Below are 13,958 nucleotides of genomic sequence, written 5' to 3'. Positions count from 1 at the left end.
GTGTGTTTTCCTGCAGTTGGAGGAGTGGTGGTTGAATGCAGCCTATCTGGAATTACGTTATCCCTCCCAGTTGAATGTGAACTTCGGAGGGCCTGCACCCTACCTAGAGCACTGCTGGCCCCCTACAGAGGGAGTACAGCTACAGAGGACCAGCATTAGCATGTGGCACACTCTACAGTACTGGGACCTGCTTCGCACGTAAGATACTCACATTGAGTGTACAAAACACGTTTTTGCCATGACATAGACTGACCAGGTGAATCCAGGTGAAAGCTATAATCACTTATTGATGTCACTTGTTAATTCCACTTCAATCAGTGTATATGAAGGGGAGGAGACAGGTTAAAGAAGGATTTTTAACCTTGAGATAATTGAGACATGGATGTATGTGTGTCATTCAGAGGTTGAATGACAGGTTAGATCAAATATTGAAGTGCCTTTTGAACGGGGAGTCAACATAGGCCAGCATCCCTGTGGAACGCTTTCGACACCTTGTAGAGTCCATGCTTCAACAAATTGAGGCTGTTCTGAGGGCAAAAGGGCGTGCAACTCAATATTAGGAAGGTGTTCTTAATGTTTTGTACACTCCGTGTATATATATTAAGGTTGCACACGCATCACAACTACTGCTACGATTGCTAAATAATGCACAATTTAAACACTTGCCCTCCAACCCCCCCCTTCCCCAAAACACGTGTTTATATTGAACTATAAATTGTGTTTGTAAGTCGCTCTGGATAAGAGCGTCTGCTAAATGACTTAAATGTAAATGTAAATGTATTATAGTTGTTTCAAATACAGTGGGGCAAAAAAGTATTTAGTCAGCCACCAATTGCACAAGTTCTCCCACTTAAAAAGATGAGAGAGGCCTGTAATTTCATCATAGGTACACTTCAACTATGACAGACAAAATGAGAAAAAAAATCCAGAAAATCACATTGTAGGATTTTCAATTAATTTATTTGCAAATTATGGTGGAAAATAAGTATTTGGTCACCTACAAACAAGCAAGATTTCTGGCTCTCACAGACCTGTAACTTCTTCTTTAAGAGGCTCCTCTGTCCTCCACTCGTTACCTGTATTAATGGCACCTGTTTGAACTTGTTATCAGTATAAAAGACACCTGTCCACAACCTCAAACAGTCACACTCCAAACTCCACTATGGCCAAGACCAAAGAGCTGTCAAAGGACACCAGAAACAAAATTGTAGACCTGCACCAGGCTGGGAAGACTGAATCTGCAATAGGTAAGCAGCTTGGTTTGACGAAATCAACTGTGGGAGCAATTATTAGGAAATGGAAGACATACAAGACCACTGATAATCTCCCTCGATCTGGGGCTCCACGCAAGATCTCACCCCGTGGGGTCAAAATGATCACAAGAACGGTGAGCAAAAATCCCAGAACCACACGGGTGACCTAGTGAATGACCTGCAGAGAGCTGGGACCAAAGTAACAAAGCCTACCATCAGTAACACACTACGCCGCCAGGGACTCAAATCCTGCAGTGCCAGACGTGTCCCCCTGCTTAAGCCAGTACATGTCCTGGCCCGTCTGAAGTTTGCTAGAGAGCATTTGGATGATCCAGAAGAATATTGGGAGAATGTCATATGGTCAGATGAAACCAAAATATAACTTTTTGGTAAAAACTCAACTCGTCGTGTTTGGAGGACAAAGAATGCTGAGTTGCATCCAAAGAACACCATACCTACTGTGAAGCATGGGGGTGGAAACATCATGCTTTGGGGCTGTTTTTCTGCAAAGGGACCAGGACGACTGATCCGTGTAAAGGACAGAATGAATGGGGCCATGTATTGTGAGATTTTGAGTGAAAACCTCCTTCCATCAGCAAGGGCATTGAAGATGAAACGTGGCTGGGTCTTTCAGCATGACAATGATCCCAAACACACCGCCCGGGCAACGAAGGAGTGGCTTCATAAGAAGCATTTCAAGGTCCTGGAGTGGCCTAGCCAGTCTCCAGATCTCAACCCCATAGAAAATCTTTGGAGGGAGTTGAAAGTCCGTGTTGCCCAGCAACAGCCCCAAAACATCACTGCTCTAGAGGAGATCTGCATGGAGGAATGGGCCAAAATACCAGCAACAGTGTGTGAAAACCTTGTGAAGACTTACAGAAAACATTTGACCTGTCATTGCCAACAAAGGGTATATAACAAAGTATTGAGATAAACTTCTGTTATTGACCAAATACTTATTTTCCACCATAATTTGCTAATAAATTCATTAAAAATCCTACAATGTGATCTTCTGGATTTTTTTTTCTCATTTTGTCTGTCATAGTTGAAGTGTACCTATGATGAAAATTACAGGCCTCTCTCATCTTTTTAAGTGGGAGAACTTGCACAATTGGTGGCTGACTAAATACTTTTTTGCCCCACTGTATTTATTATATTCTACTGAGCCAGTTACTTTATGTTCATATTATTATATTTTATTTCTTATTGTTGTTTCATTGTCGAGAAGGAACCTGCAACTAAGCATTTAGTTGGACGGTGTGTACCTTGTGTATCCCTACACACGTTCAGTACACACTCTCTGACTGTGTGGTCCCCGACAGGGAGAGGCTGGACCCTCATAAAGCTGGTAATGTGGTGTTGGATATGGACCAGTTCAGAATGCTGTTCTGTACATGTAAAGTTCCTGGAGTCACCAAGGATACCATCATTAACTACTTTAAGACAGGTAGGTGACCCCCCCGACACCGCCATGCAATATGATGTTTGTGTTTTGTTTTTGTGTGTAGTACTCTATGTTATTTATTTAGGTGTGTGTGTGTGTGTGTGTGTGTGTGTGTGTGTGTGTGTGTGTGTGTGTGTGTGTGTGTGTGTGTGTGTGTGTGTGTGTGTGTGTGTGTGTGTGTGTGTGTGTGTGTTTTCCATGTGTGTGTGGATGTGTGTACTGATTACTTTAAGACATGAAGGTCAGTCAATCTGGAATATTTCAAGAACGTTGAACGTTTCTTCAAGTGCAGTCACAAAAACCATCAAGCGCTATGATGAAACTGGCTCATGAGGACCGCCACAGGAAATGAAGACCCAGAGTTACCTCTGTTGCAGAGGATAAGTTCATTAGAGTTACCAGCCTCAGAAAATGCAGCCCAAATAAGTGCTTCAGAGAGTTCAAGTAACAGACACATCTCAACATCAACTGTTCAGAGGAGACCGTCTGAATCAGGCCTTCATGCTCGAATTGCTGCAAAGAAACCACTACTAAAGGACACCAATAATAATAAGAGACTTGCTTGGGCCAAGAAACACAAGCAATGGACATAAAACTGGTGGAAATCTGTCCTTTGGTCTAATGAGTCCAGATTTTAGATTTTTGGTTCCAAGCTCCGTGTATTTGTGAGACGCGGAGTAGGTGAACAGATGATCTCTGCATGTGTTGGTCCCACCGTGAAGCATGGAAGAGGAGGTGTGATTGTGCTTTGCTGGTGACACTCAATTATTTATTTCGAATTCAAGGCACACTTAACCAGCATGGCTACCACAGCATTCTGCATCGATACGACATCCCATCTGGTTTGACTATAATTTGTTTTTCAAAAGGACAATGACCCGAAATAAGGGCTATTTGACTAAGGAGAGTGATGGAGTGCTGCATCAGATGACCTGGCCTCCACAATCACCCGACCTAACCCAATTGAGATGGTTTGGGATCCGTTGGACCGCAGAGTGAAGGAAAAGCAGCCAACAAGTGCTCAGCATATGTGGGAACTCCTTAAAAACGGTTAGATATGTAACGATTCTCGTTGGAGGAAGGAGAGGAGGACCAAGGTGCAGCGTGGTAAGTGGTCATATTTCTTTAATAAAATACGAAAACACTTGACAAACAACAAAAACGACAAACGAACAGTCCTGAAAGGTGAAACAAAACACTAAACAGGAAACAACCACCCACAAACAAAAGTGGGAAAACAGGCTACCTAAATATGGCTCCCAATCAGAGACAACGATAGACAGCTGCCTCTGATTGGGAACCACACCAGGCCAAACACACAGAAACAGAAAACCTAGACCTACAACATCGAATACCCAGACATAGAATACCCACACACATCACACCCTGACCAAACAAAAAATAGAAACATACAAAGCAATCTACGGTCAGGGCGTGACAGGATAAGCATTCCAGGTGAAGCTGGTTGAGAGAATGCCAAGCGTGTGCAACGCTGCCATCAAGGCAAGGATTGGCTACTTTGAAGAATCTCAAATATAAAATATAGGTTGATTTGTTTAACACTTTTTTGGTTACTGCATGATTCCATATGTGTTATTTCATAGTTTTCTACAATGTCGAAAATTGTAAAAAATAAAGAAAAACCCTGGAATGAGTAGGTGTGTCCAAACTTTTGACTGGTACTGTATGTATTGATGTTTTTTCTGTGTGTGTTGTAGAGAGCGAGGGTCCATGCCCCTCCCATGTGGTGGTGATGTGCAAGGGGCGTTTCTTCTCGTTTGATGCAGTGTGTGACGGACACATTCTTACCCCTCCAGAGCTGCTCAGGTATTCTGGCCGGTGGATATTTAGGTATATTTGTGTGCATCTGCATATATTTGCATGTATTTATGTGCCTTTGTGTGTGTGTGTGTAGGCAGCTGACCCATGTGAAGCAGTGTTGTGAGGAGGAGCCAGCGGGAGATGGTGTCGCCGCTCTCACCTCAGAGGAGAGGACACGCTGGGCTAAGGTGTGTGTGAAGTTGGCTGTATAGAATGGACATCACCATGCCCTAAACCTTTCTCTCTCTCTCTCTCGCTCTCTCTGTGTCTGTAGGCCAGGGAGTATCTGATAGGTATAGATCCAGCCAATAAGACCATCTTAGAGACCATCCAGAGCAGTCTGTTTGTGATCTCACTGGACGATGCTAAACCCTACGCTACTGCAGAGAACTACACACCGGTACGTACACAAACACACACACACACACACACCACAGGCATCCATACCATCCTTAGTATGGTATAATCTGACCTTTGGTCTTTGCACCCAGGTGACCCGGGAAGCGCTGACAGGAGACCCCACCATCCGCTGGGGAGACAAGTCCTACAACTCCATCTCCTTTGCTGACGGAACCTTCGGATCCAATTGTGACGTGTGTTACTGTTTTGTAGAGAGAGAGACGATTTGAAATAACAATACTCCTCTGTTAGCAGTAGTGTAATGATGTTTTGTTGTGAGTGTGCTCCTATATATGGTAATTGATGGTGTGTGTTGCAGCATGCCCCCTACGATGCCATGGTGCTGGTAACTCACTGTTACTATGTGGATCAGCAGCTCAAAGCTACAGACGGCAAGTGGAAGGTAAATACTGTTTCTATTGAACTTATTTTAAGTGACTGTATATCTTGTTTGTCCTTAATTCTAAGTGCCGTACTGGCCTGCTAAACCGGACGCATAAGTATTGCTGAGTGTGAGACACTCCTGTTCATTTCAGTGGAACCTGGGCGTAAGCATAAAACTACACTCTGGTTCTATTTAGAAGATTTTACGCCGTAGCTCACACCTGAGAACAACAGGATAAGGTGGCTCTCTATTATGCTTCCATGTATCAGGTAATAAACAGGTTAATTTCACTGTGAGTAAGCAACAGTATCATTTGTATTGTGTGTGTCTGTGTAGGGCTCTGAGACAGTGCGGCCTATGCCTCTTCCTGAAGAGTTGGTCTTCACTGTGGATGACAGAGTCAGGAGTGACGTTGCACATGCCAAGCAACAGTACTTTGAGACTGTGAGTTCACACATAAACACATACACACACACATTCATGACTCTGCTTCCCCATGGTGGTCAGATTGGACCATCGCAGGTGTTGTGTTGATCACAAACACACCCTCACAGGCCCTTACACTCCCCAACACACACAACTCTAATCTGTGTGATATCTGATTTGACAGACACCTGTGTGTGTGTCTCCAGACTCAGGACTTGCAGGTGGTGTGTTATGCGTTCACCTCGTTTGGGAAAGCAGCCATCAAACAGAGGAAGCTCCACCCAGACACCTTCATACAACTGGCCCTTCAACTGGCTTATTACAGACAGCATGGGAGGTAACACCATCCATCCAGCCAGGGCCGGCTCTAGCCTTTTGGGGACCTAAGCGAGATTTCGTTGGGGCCTAAGCTAGGCCATGGGGTGGAGAGACATTATTTTCAGTTTTAAAGCTAATTTCTTGTAAATCTACACATTTTGCCGTGACTTATGCCATGTTATTGATGATAGAGTGAGTGACTAACAAAATCAATACGGGCCCCCTGGAGGTCAGGGCCCCTACGCACCCTGGTCGGTGTTCAGCCATGATTACATGTTTAGATAGCTGGCTAGACTAACTTACCAATTAAAAAATGTTAGAAGACATGGCGAATTGAGTGACTGCCAGAGCTGACATAACAAGAGAGAAATTGCTGGTGCAGAACCACATTTTGACCTTGCAACTGGTGTATTCTACTATTCTAACTCTCAAATAATAATAATTTGGGGGGAGGTTGAGGGTGCCCTAGCGGCCTGAGGCCCTAAGCAACGGCTTATGTCTCTTATGCCTGGAGCCGGCCCTGCATCCACTATCCATCCAATTAATCCATCCATCTACCCAACATTCATCCATCCACCCACCCGCTCATCCATCTATCCATCAAATTCATCCATCCTTCCTCCAATATTCTCTCCATAACTGATGATAATCCCCCCTCCCAGGTTAGGTAGTTGCTATGAGACAGCGATGACCAGAAGGTTCTACCACGGCAGGACTGAGACCATGAGGCCCTGTACCCTGGAGACAAAGAACTGGTGCCATACCATGCTCCTCCCTGCAGCCAGCGTAAGTGTGAGAGTGTGTGTGTGTCCAGTAAACGATTAGTTCTTCATACATTGTCATGCCATACATGTAAATCTGGCGACCAGGCTACTTACACTCTGACTTTCTGTATGTCTCCCAGGCTGAGGCTAAGAGGAAAGCCCTGCTGCTGGCCTTCAACAAGCACAACAAACTGATGGCTGAGGCACAGAACGGAAAAGGTTTTGACAGACATCTCCTGGGCCTGTACCTGATCGCCAAGGAGGAGGGACTTCCTGTGCCAGACCTTTTCACTGATCCACTGTATTCCAAGAGGTGTGTTTATGTGTGTGTTTGTGTGTGTGTGTGTGTTTATGGTGTGTGTCATTTGTGTGTGTTCTCTCTCCAGTGGCGGGGGCGGTAACTTTACCCTGTCCACCAGTCTGGTTGGCTACACCACAGTCCTGGGAGCGGTTGCTCCCATGGTGCACCATGGCTACGGGTTCTTCTACCGCATCGGAGACGACAGGTAGGCTATTACACACCCACACACTGACCCCACGCAACATCATCCACAGTTTGAACAGTTAACACACACACACACACTGACCCCACGCAACATCATCCACAGTTTGACCAGTTAACACACACACACACACTGACCCCACGCAACATCATCCACAGTTTGACCAGTTAACACACACACACACACTGACCCCACGCAACATCATCCACAGTTTGACCAGTTAACACACACACACACACACAACATCATCCACAGTTTGACCAGTAAACACACACACACACACACACACACACACACACACACACACACACACACACACACACACACACACACACACACACACACACTGACCCCACGCAACATCATCCACAGTTTGAACAGTAAACACACACACACACACACACACACACACACATACACACACACACACACAACATCATCCACAGTTTGACCAGTAAACACACACACACACACACACACACACACACACACACACACACACACACACACACACACACACACACACACACACACACACACACACACACACACACAACATCATCCACAGTTTGACCAGTAAACACACACACACACACACACACACACACACTGACCCCATGCAAAATCATCCATAGTTTGACCAGTAAACACACACACACACACACACACACACACACACACACACACACACACACACACACACACACACACACTGACCCCACGCAACATCATCCACAGTTTGACCAGTAAACACACACACACTGACCCCACGTAACATCATCCACAGTTTGACCAGTAAACACACACACACACACACAATGACCCCACGCAACATCATCCACAGTTTGACCAGTAAACACACACACACTGACCCCACACAAAATCATCCACCGTTTGACCAGTAAACACACACACACCTTCTGACCCCACGCAACATCATCCACAGTTTGACTAGTAAACACACACACAAACACACTCAGACTGACCCCATGCAACATAATCCACAGTTTGACCAGTAAACACACACACACACACACACACACACACACACACACACACACACACACACACACACACACACACACACACACACACACACACACAGACACCACACAACATCATCCACAGTTTGACCAGTAAACACACACACAAACTGACCCCAATTAACATCATCCATTGTTTGACCAGGAAACACACACACACAAACTGACCCTATGCAACATCATCCACAGTTTGACCAGTAAACACACTCACACACTGACCCAACGCAACATCATCCATAGTTTGACCAGTAAACACACTCACACACTGACCCAACGCAACATCATCCATAGTTTGACCAGTAAACACACTCACACACTGACCCCACGCAACATCATCCACAGTTTGACCAGTAAACACACACACAACATTACCACCTAGCTCCAACCTATAACACATGAGTACATTACTAAAATAAACTACATTTTATGTAGACTAGAGGATGTAAAATGATTTGGGACCCTCCCCTTCCCCCTGTCTCTTTGATGACATAATACTGTAGGGAGAGTGATGGTGTTTAGATATCCCTCTGTGAGTAGATACCACAAGATGGATGTTGGTGCTTTAAGTCCTGGACTCTGGACAAAGCATTCTGGGTCAGATAACAGTTACTATTCCAGCTGTTTTCCATGTCATCTAGTTAGTGGGGTCAAGGTGAGGTCAAGGGTGAAGTTTAATAGTAGTAGTTAGAAAGTGCAGCTGTGTTGTTCCGTCCTCTCTATGATGGACAGATTTTTTAAAACCTCTACAAGTGTCCAGTATCTGACTTGTACTTCCTGTTTCAGGATCGTGGCTTCCTGTACGGCGTGGAAGTCCAGTCCAGAGACAGATGCAGAGACACTGTTCCAGAACCTGGTTACCTCCCTACATGAGATGCTACATCTCGCTACCACAGCTCAGCTCTAACACACACACACACGCACACATTTTGTAGATGGTAGTCAATAATAGTTTAGTTCTGCACAGATCAATGCAAAGGCACATTTATTGTTTTCTACATTTAAAAAAGAAAAATGTATTATTTGTTTAAATGCAGCTCAACAAATGAGTTTATTTTGCACTTAGTGAATCATTCTGTGATTTTATGTAGCAGCTAGATCGGGGATTCCCTGTTTTCAAAATGTATAGATTGAATTTCCTACCACGATTCTGTTTAGATTTAGTCTGTTGTTTTTATGTTGTGAGAAACATTTAGTTGGCTGGATATGATCAATGAAACGGTGTTTGGGTGAGACGGAAAGAAACCCAAGTAAATTATAATGTGCCTTTTTGCTGTGTCCTTATTTTAGTCTGTCCCCAGAGATCTGGTTAGTGGTTTTGATTGAATAGCTCCCTAATTGACCTGACTTTTTAGACTTCAAAAGCTGCTGAATAACTCTACCACTCCTATGCCAGATCCATAGGCTGCCACCCTATGCAATATGCCATTTTATGTAGATGTCTGTAATAATGAACATTCCTTTCACAATTTACCCATGATACATCACGGTTTTGATGCTCTCGAACACGGCCATTGTGTTAATACCTTTCAGACACTTGAGATTTTCAGCATGTTTTTTTGTTGTAAAGGATAGAAAAGTGATAAAAGACGAGCGCTGCATTTGATTCAATCAACAAAATGAAAAGCTGTTTTAATGCCTAAAGTTGTGAAAATGATTTAACCCACTTTACAGTAGGAAAATTATAGTATTGACTTGACTGACAATGTAAACTTGGAAAATGTTTAATTGAATATGAAAGTTGTTTAGTGTGATTGAACTGACAAATCAAAGTGAATGAATCATGTCATGAGCCCAAATATTCAAATGAAACATCTTTATTAATGATACCTGTTTACATAAGGAAAAAAGTTATGCATACATACAGTACATACCCAAGCAGAGGTCAGTTCATTCAGTGCAATTGTAGAAACAGGAACGTGGTTTGTATCAATATACTGTTAGTGCTTGAGCCCCAACCCTCAGGTGTGTGTATGTATATCACTCAACATATTACCTACAGTTAAGTTAAACAAAACATTCAGGAACTCTTTGGTTCTTTTAAATACCTCAGGCACTTCCAGTAGCATGAGCATAGCACAGAGACCGTTTGGAAGGCCACATCTCATGATAATTAAAAAATAATTCCTCTCAAGATTAAAGGTCCAATGCAGCTGTTTTTATCGCAATATCAAATCATTTCTGGGTAACAATTACCTTACTGTGTACCTTACTGTGATTGTTTTCAATTAAAATGTAAATTTTTTAAATAAAAATTACTTCTTAGCGAAGAGCAATTTCTCAAGCAAGAATTTTGCTAGGACTGTCGGAGTGGGGAGGGGAAAACTGAAAACTAGCTGTTATTGTCAGAGAGTTTTGGAACTCTTTCTTATTGGTCTATTAACCAATGTATGCCTGGTGATGTCACCAGGCAGGCCAAAACTCCATCCCACCAAAGCAGGCAGAAATTTCAGGCGGGCTTTTCAAACAGCTCTTACACTAAAAGGGTTAGTGTTAGGGTTATCATAATTTTCACAATTTTAGAATCACCTTTATTCTCTTATAGTGTGGAAATATATAAGTTGGTATACAGATGACATACAGTGGATGTACAATTTTACAGTATCAGTATGAATATATCTAAATGCAGAGAGATGAACAGAGTGCAAATGCAGTGCAGTTATTTTGTGTACTGTGTTATTCCAACCTGATAGTGTGGAAATATATAAAGCAAAGGGAAATCTAGTTTTTGACTGCACTGGGCCTTTAAAGGAAAACTCCACCCAAAAACTATATTTTGATATTTGTTTCATTAGTCCATTGTTGACATGGTCCCAAATGTTTTGCTTGTCAGCACTCAAGTTTTCAAGATATGTAACTTTCAAAATACAGAAGTCATCCCTGTGTGATGCATTTTGCTTCGTATGATAATGCATCGTTTTATTTATCTAGGCAAGTCAGTTAAGAACAAATCCTTTACAATGACGGCCTAGGAACAGTGGGTTAACTGCCTTGTTCAGGGGAAGAACGACAGATTTGTACCTTGTCAGCTCGGGGATTCGATCTAGCAACCTTTCGGTTACTAGTCCAATGCTTTAACCACTAGGCTACCTGCTGCCCCATATGGGGATGATTTCTGTATATTGAAAGTTACATAACCTGGACTAATGAAATAAATACCACAATATAGTGTTTGGGTGGAGTTTTACTTTAAGCCCAAAACAATTGAACAAATCAATGTAATAATCTGAATGTTGAGGATACACACTGCTTCAGAGTCTCATTGGCTTAGTTCCGTGCAGTTTACAGTAATGCGCAGACGTGTGTGTATATGTGTGTGTTCCATGTATTCATTTGGCACACAGGCACTCTATGGTACAGATGTGATACTTTTTGAATAAATAACTGAAATACAGCACCACCACCTCTTCCTTTTATATACAAAATATCCCCCTGCACCCTCAACCCCTCCCTGCACACTCAGCCCCTCCCAGCAACCCCCTGCACCCTCAGCCTCTCCCTCCCCCATCCTCCTCTCCTCCCTCAGTTTCTGCCATGGCCCAGCTGTGTGGTAACCAGTGAGTAGTATACTCCTCTCTGGGACAGTAGTTGTTGATGAGTGCCCTGCTCCACCACCACTCCCTTCTGGAAGACAGCGATCAGGTCAGCGTTCTGGATGGTGGAAAGGCGGTGGGCCACCACGATACACGTCCTGCCCTGTCGAGCCACATCCAGGGCCTCCTGCACCATCTGGGGAGGGAGAACAGACATATACATCCAGTAGTTAAAACGTCTATATCATGAATCCATATAGAGATATACAGTTGAAGTCGGAAGTTTACATACACTTAGGTTGGCGTCATTAAAAAATTTGTTAACAAATTTCTTGTTAACAAACCATAGTTTTGGCAAGTCGGTTAGGACATCTCCTTTGTGCATGACACAAGTAATTTTTCCAACAATTGTTTACAGACAGATTATTTCACTGTATCACAATTCCAGTTGGTCAGAAGTTTACATACACTAAGTTCACTGCCTTTAAACACCTTGGGAAATTCCAGAAAATGATGGCATGGCTTTAGAAGCTTCTGATAGGCTAATTGACATCCTTTGAGTCAATTGGAGGTGTACCTGTGGATGTATTTCAAGGCCTACCTTCAAACTCAGTGCCTCTTTGCTTGACATCATGGGAAAATGAAAATAAATCAGCCAAGACCTCAGAAAAAGAATTGTAGACCTCCACAAGTCTGGTTCATCCTTGGGAGCAATTTCCAAAAGCCTGAAGGTACCACGTTCATCTGTACAAACAATAGTACGCAAGTATAAACACCATGGGACCACGCAGCCGTCGTACCGCTCAGGAAGGAGCCGCGTTCTGTCTTCTAGAGATGAACGTACTTTGGTGTGAAAAGTGCAAATAAATCCCAGAACAACAGCAAAGGACCTTGTGAAGATGCTGGAGGAAACCGGTACAAAAGTACCTATATCCACAGTAAAATGAGTCCTATATCGACATAACCTGAAAGGCCGCTCAGCAAGGAAGAAGCCACTGCTCCAAAACCGCCATTAAAAAGCCAGACTACTCATGGGGACAAAGATCATACTTTATGGAGAAATGTCCTCTGGTCTGATGAAACAAAAATAGAACTGTTTGGCCATAATGGCCATCGTTATGTTTGGAGGAAAAAGGGGGATGCTTGCAAGCCGAAGAACACCATCCAAACCGTGAAGCACAGGGGTGGCAGCATCATGCTGTGGGGGTGCTTTGCTGCAGGAGGGACTGGTGCACTTCACAAAATAGATGGCATCATGAGGCAGGAAAATTATGTGGATATATTGAAGCAACATCTCAAGACATCAGTCAGGAAGTTAAAGCTTGGTCGCAAATGGGTCTTCCAAATGGACAATGACCCAAAGCATACTTCCAAAGTAGTGGCAAAATGGTTTAAGGACAACAAAGTCAAGGTATTGGAGTGGCCATCACAAAGCCCTGACCTCAATCCTATAGAAAATGTGTGGGTGTCACGCCCTGACCTTAGAGATCCTTTTTATGTCTCTATTTTGGTTTGGTCAGAGCGTGAGTTGGGGTGGGCATTCTATGTTTTGTGTTTCTATGATTTTCTATTTCTAGGTTTTGGCCGGGTATGGTTCTTAATCAGGGACAGCTGTCTATCGTTGTTTCTGATTGGGAACCATACTTAGGTAGCTCTTTTTTCCACCTGTGTTTGTGGGAAGTTGACTTTGTTTAGGGCACATAGCCTTTGAGCTTCACGGTTTGTTTTTGTACTGTTTATTGTTTTGTTCGGCGTCATTTTGATTTAATAAAGAAAATGTAGGCTCACCACGCTGCACCTTGGTCCTCATCTTTCAACAACCATGACAGTGGGCAGAACTGAAAAAGTGTGTGCGAGCAAGGAGGCCTACAAACCTGACTTAGTTACACCAGCACTGTCAGGAGGAATGGGCCAAAATTCACCCAACTTATTGTGGGAAGCTTTTAGAAGGCTACCCGACACGTTTGACCCAAGTTAAACAATTTAAAGGCAATGCTACCAAATACTAATTGAGTGTATGTACACTTCTGACCCACTAGGAATGTGATGAAAGAAATAAAAGCTTAAATAAA

The 13,958-nt window shown here is 43.4% G+C and overlaps 2 protein-coding genes across 12 annotated transcripts in view; one reads left to right on the top strand and one right to left on the bottom strand.

Moving 5' to 3' along the window:
• The window catches only part of LOC139572746 (peroxisomal carnitine O-octanoyltransferase-like), a 30,908-nt gene extending 19,161 nt beyond the window's left edge, over nucleotides 1–11,747 (top strand). For 4 of the 6 annotated variants that reach the window (XM_071395490.1, XM_071395492.1, XM_071395491.1 and 1 more), the window contains 13 exons: nucleotides 17–198; nucleotides 2,576–2,700; nucleotides 4,416–4,524; nucleotides 4,613–4,706; nucleotides 4,793–4,918; nucleotides 5,010–5,111; nucleotides 5,237–5,320; nucleotides 5,639–5,746; nucleotides 5,935–6,065; nucleotides 6,709–6,832; nucleotides 6,951–7,123; nucleotides 7,197–7,316; nucleotides 9,140–11,747. In XM_071395490.1, the coding sequence (XP_071251591.1) occupies nucleotides 17–198; nucleotides 2,576–2,700; nucleotides 4,416–4,524; nucleotides 4,613–4,706; nucleotides 4,793–4,918; nucleotides 5,010–5,111; nucleotides 5,237–5,320; nucleotides 5,639–5,746; nucleotides 5,935–6,065; nucleotides 6,709–6,832; nucleotides 6,951–7,123; nucleotides 7,197–7,316; nucleotides 9,140–9,260 (1,599 nt within the window). In that variant the 3' untranslated portion in view covers nucleotides 9,261–11,747. The other 2 variants (XM_071395493.1, XM_071395494.1) reach the window with 2 other exon arrangements.
• The window catches only part of LOC139572745 (ATP-dependent translocase ABCB1-like), a 31,794-nt gene continuing 27,990 nt past the window's right edge, over nucleotides 10,155–13,958 (bottom strand). For all 6 annotated transcript variants that reach the window (XM_071395481.1, XM_071395483.1, XM_071395482.1 and 3 more), the window contains one exon: nucleotides 10,155–12,082. In XM_071395481.1, coding sequence (XP_071251582.1) covers nucleotides 11,876–12,082 — 207 coding nt within the window. In that variant the 3' untranslated portion in view covers nucleotides 10,155–11,875. The remainder of the gene's footprint in view (nucleotides 12,083–13,958) is intronic.

This window comes from Salvelinus alpinus, chromosome 4 (genome assembly GCF_045679555.1).
Source record: "Salvelinus alpinus chromosome 4, SLU_Salpinus.1, whole genome shotgun sequence".
NCBI classification, from domain to species: Eukaryota; Metazoa; Chordata; class Actinopteri; order Salmoniformes; family Salmonidae; genus Salvelinus; species Salvelinus alpinus.
This window is presented reverse-complemented; position numbering and strand designations above follow the sequence as displayed.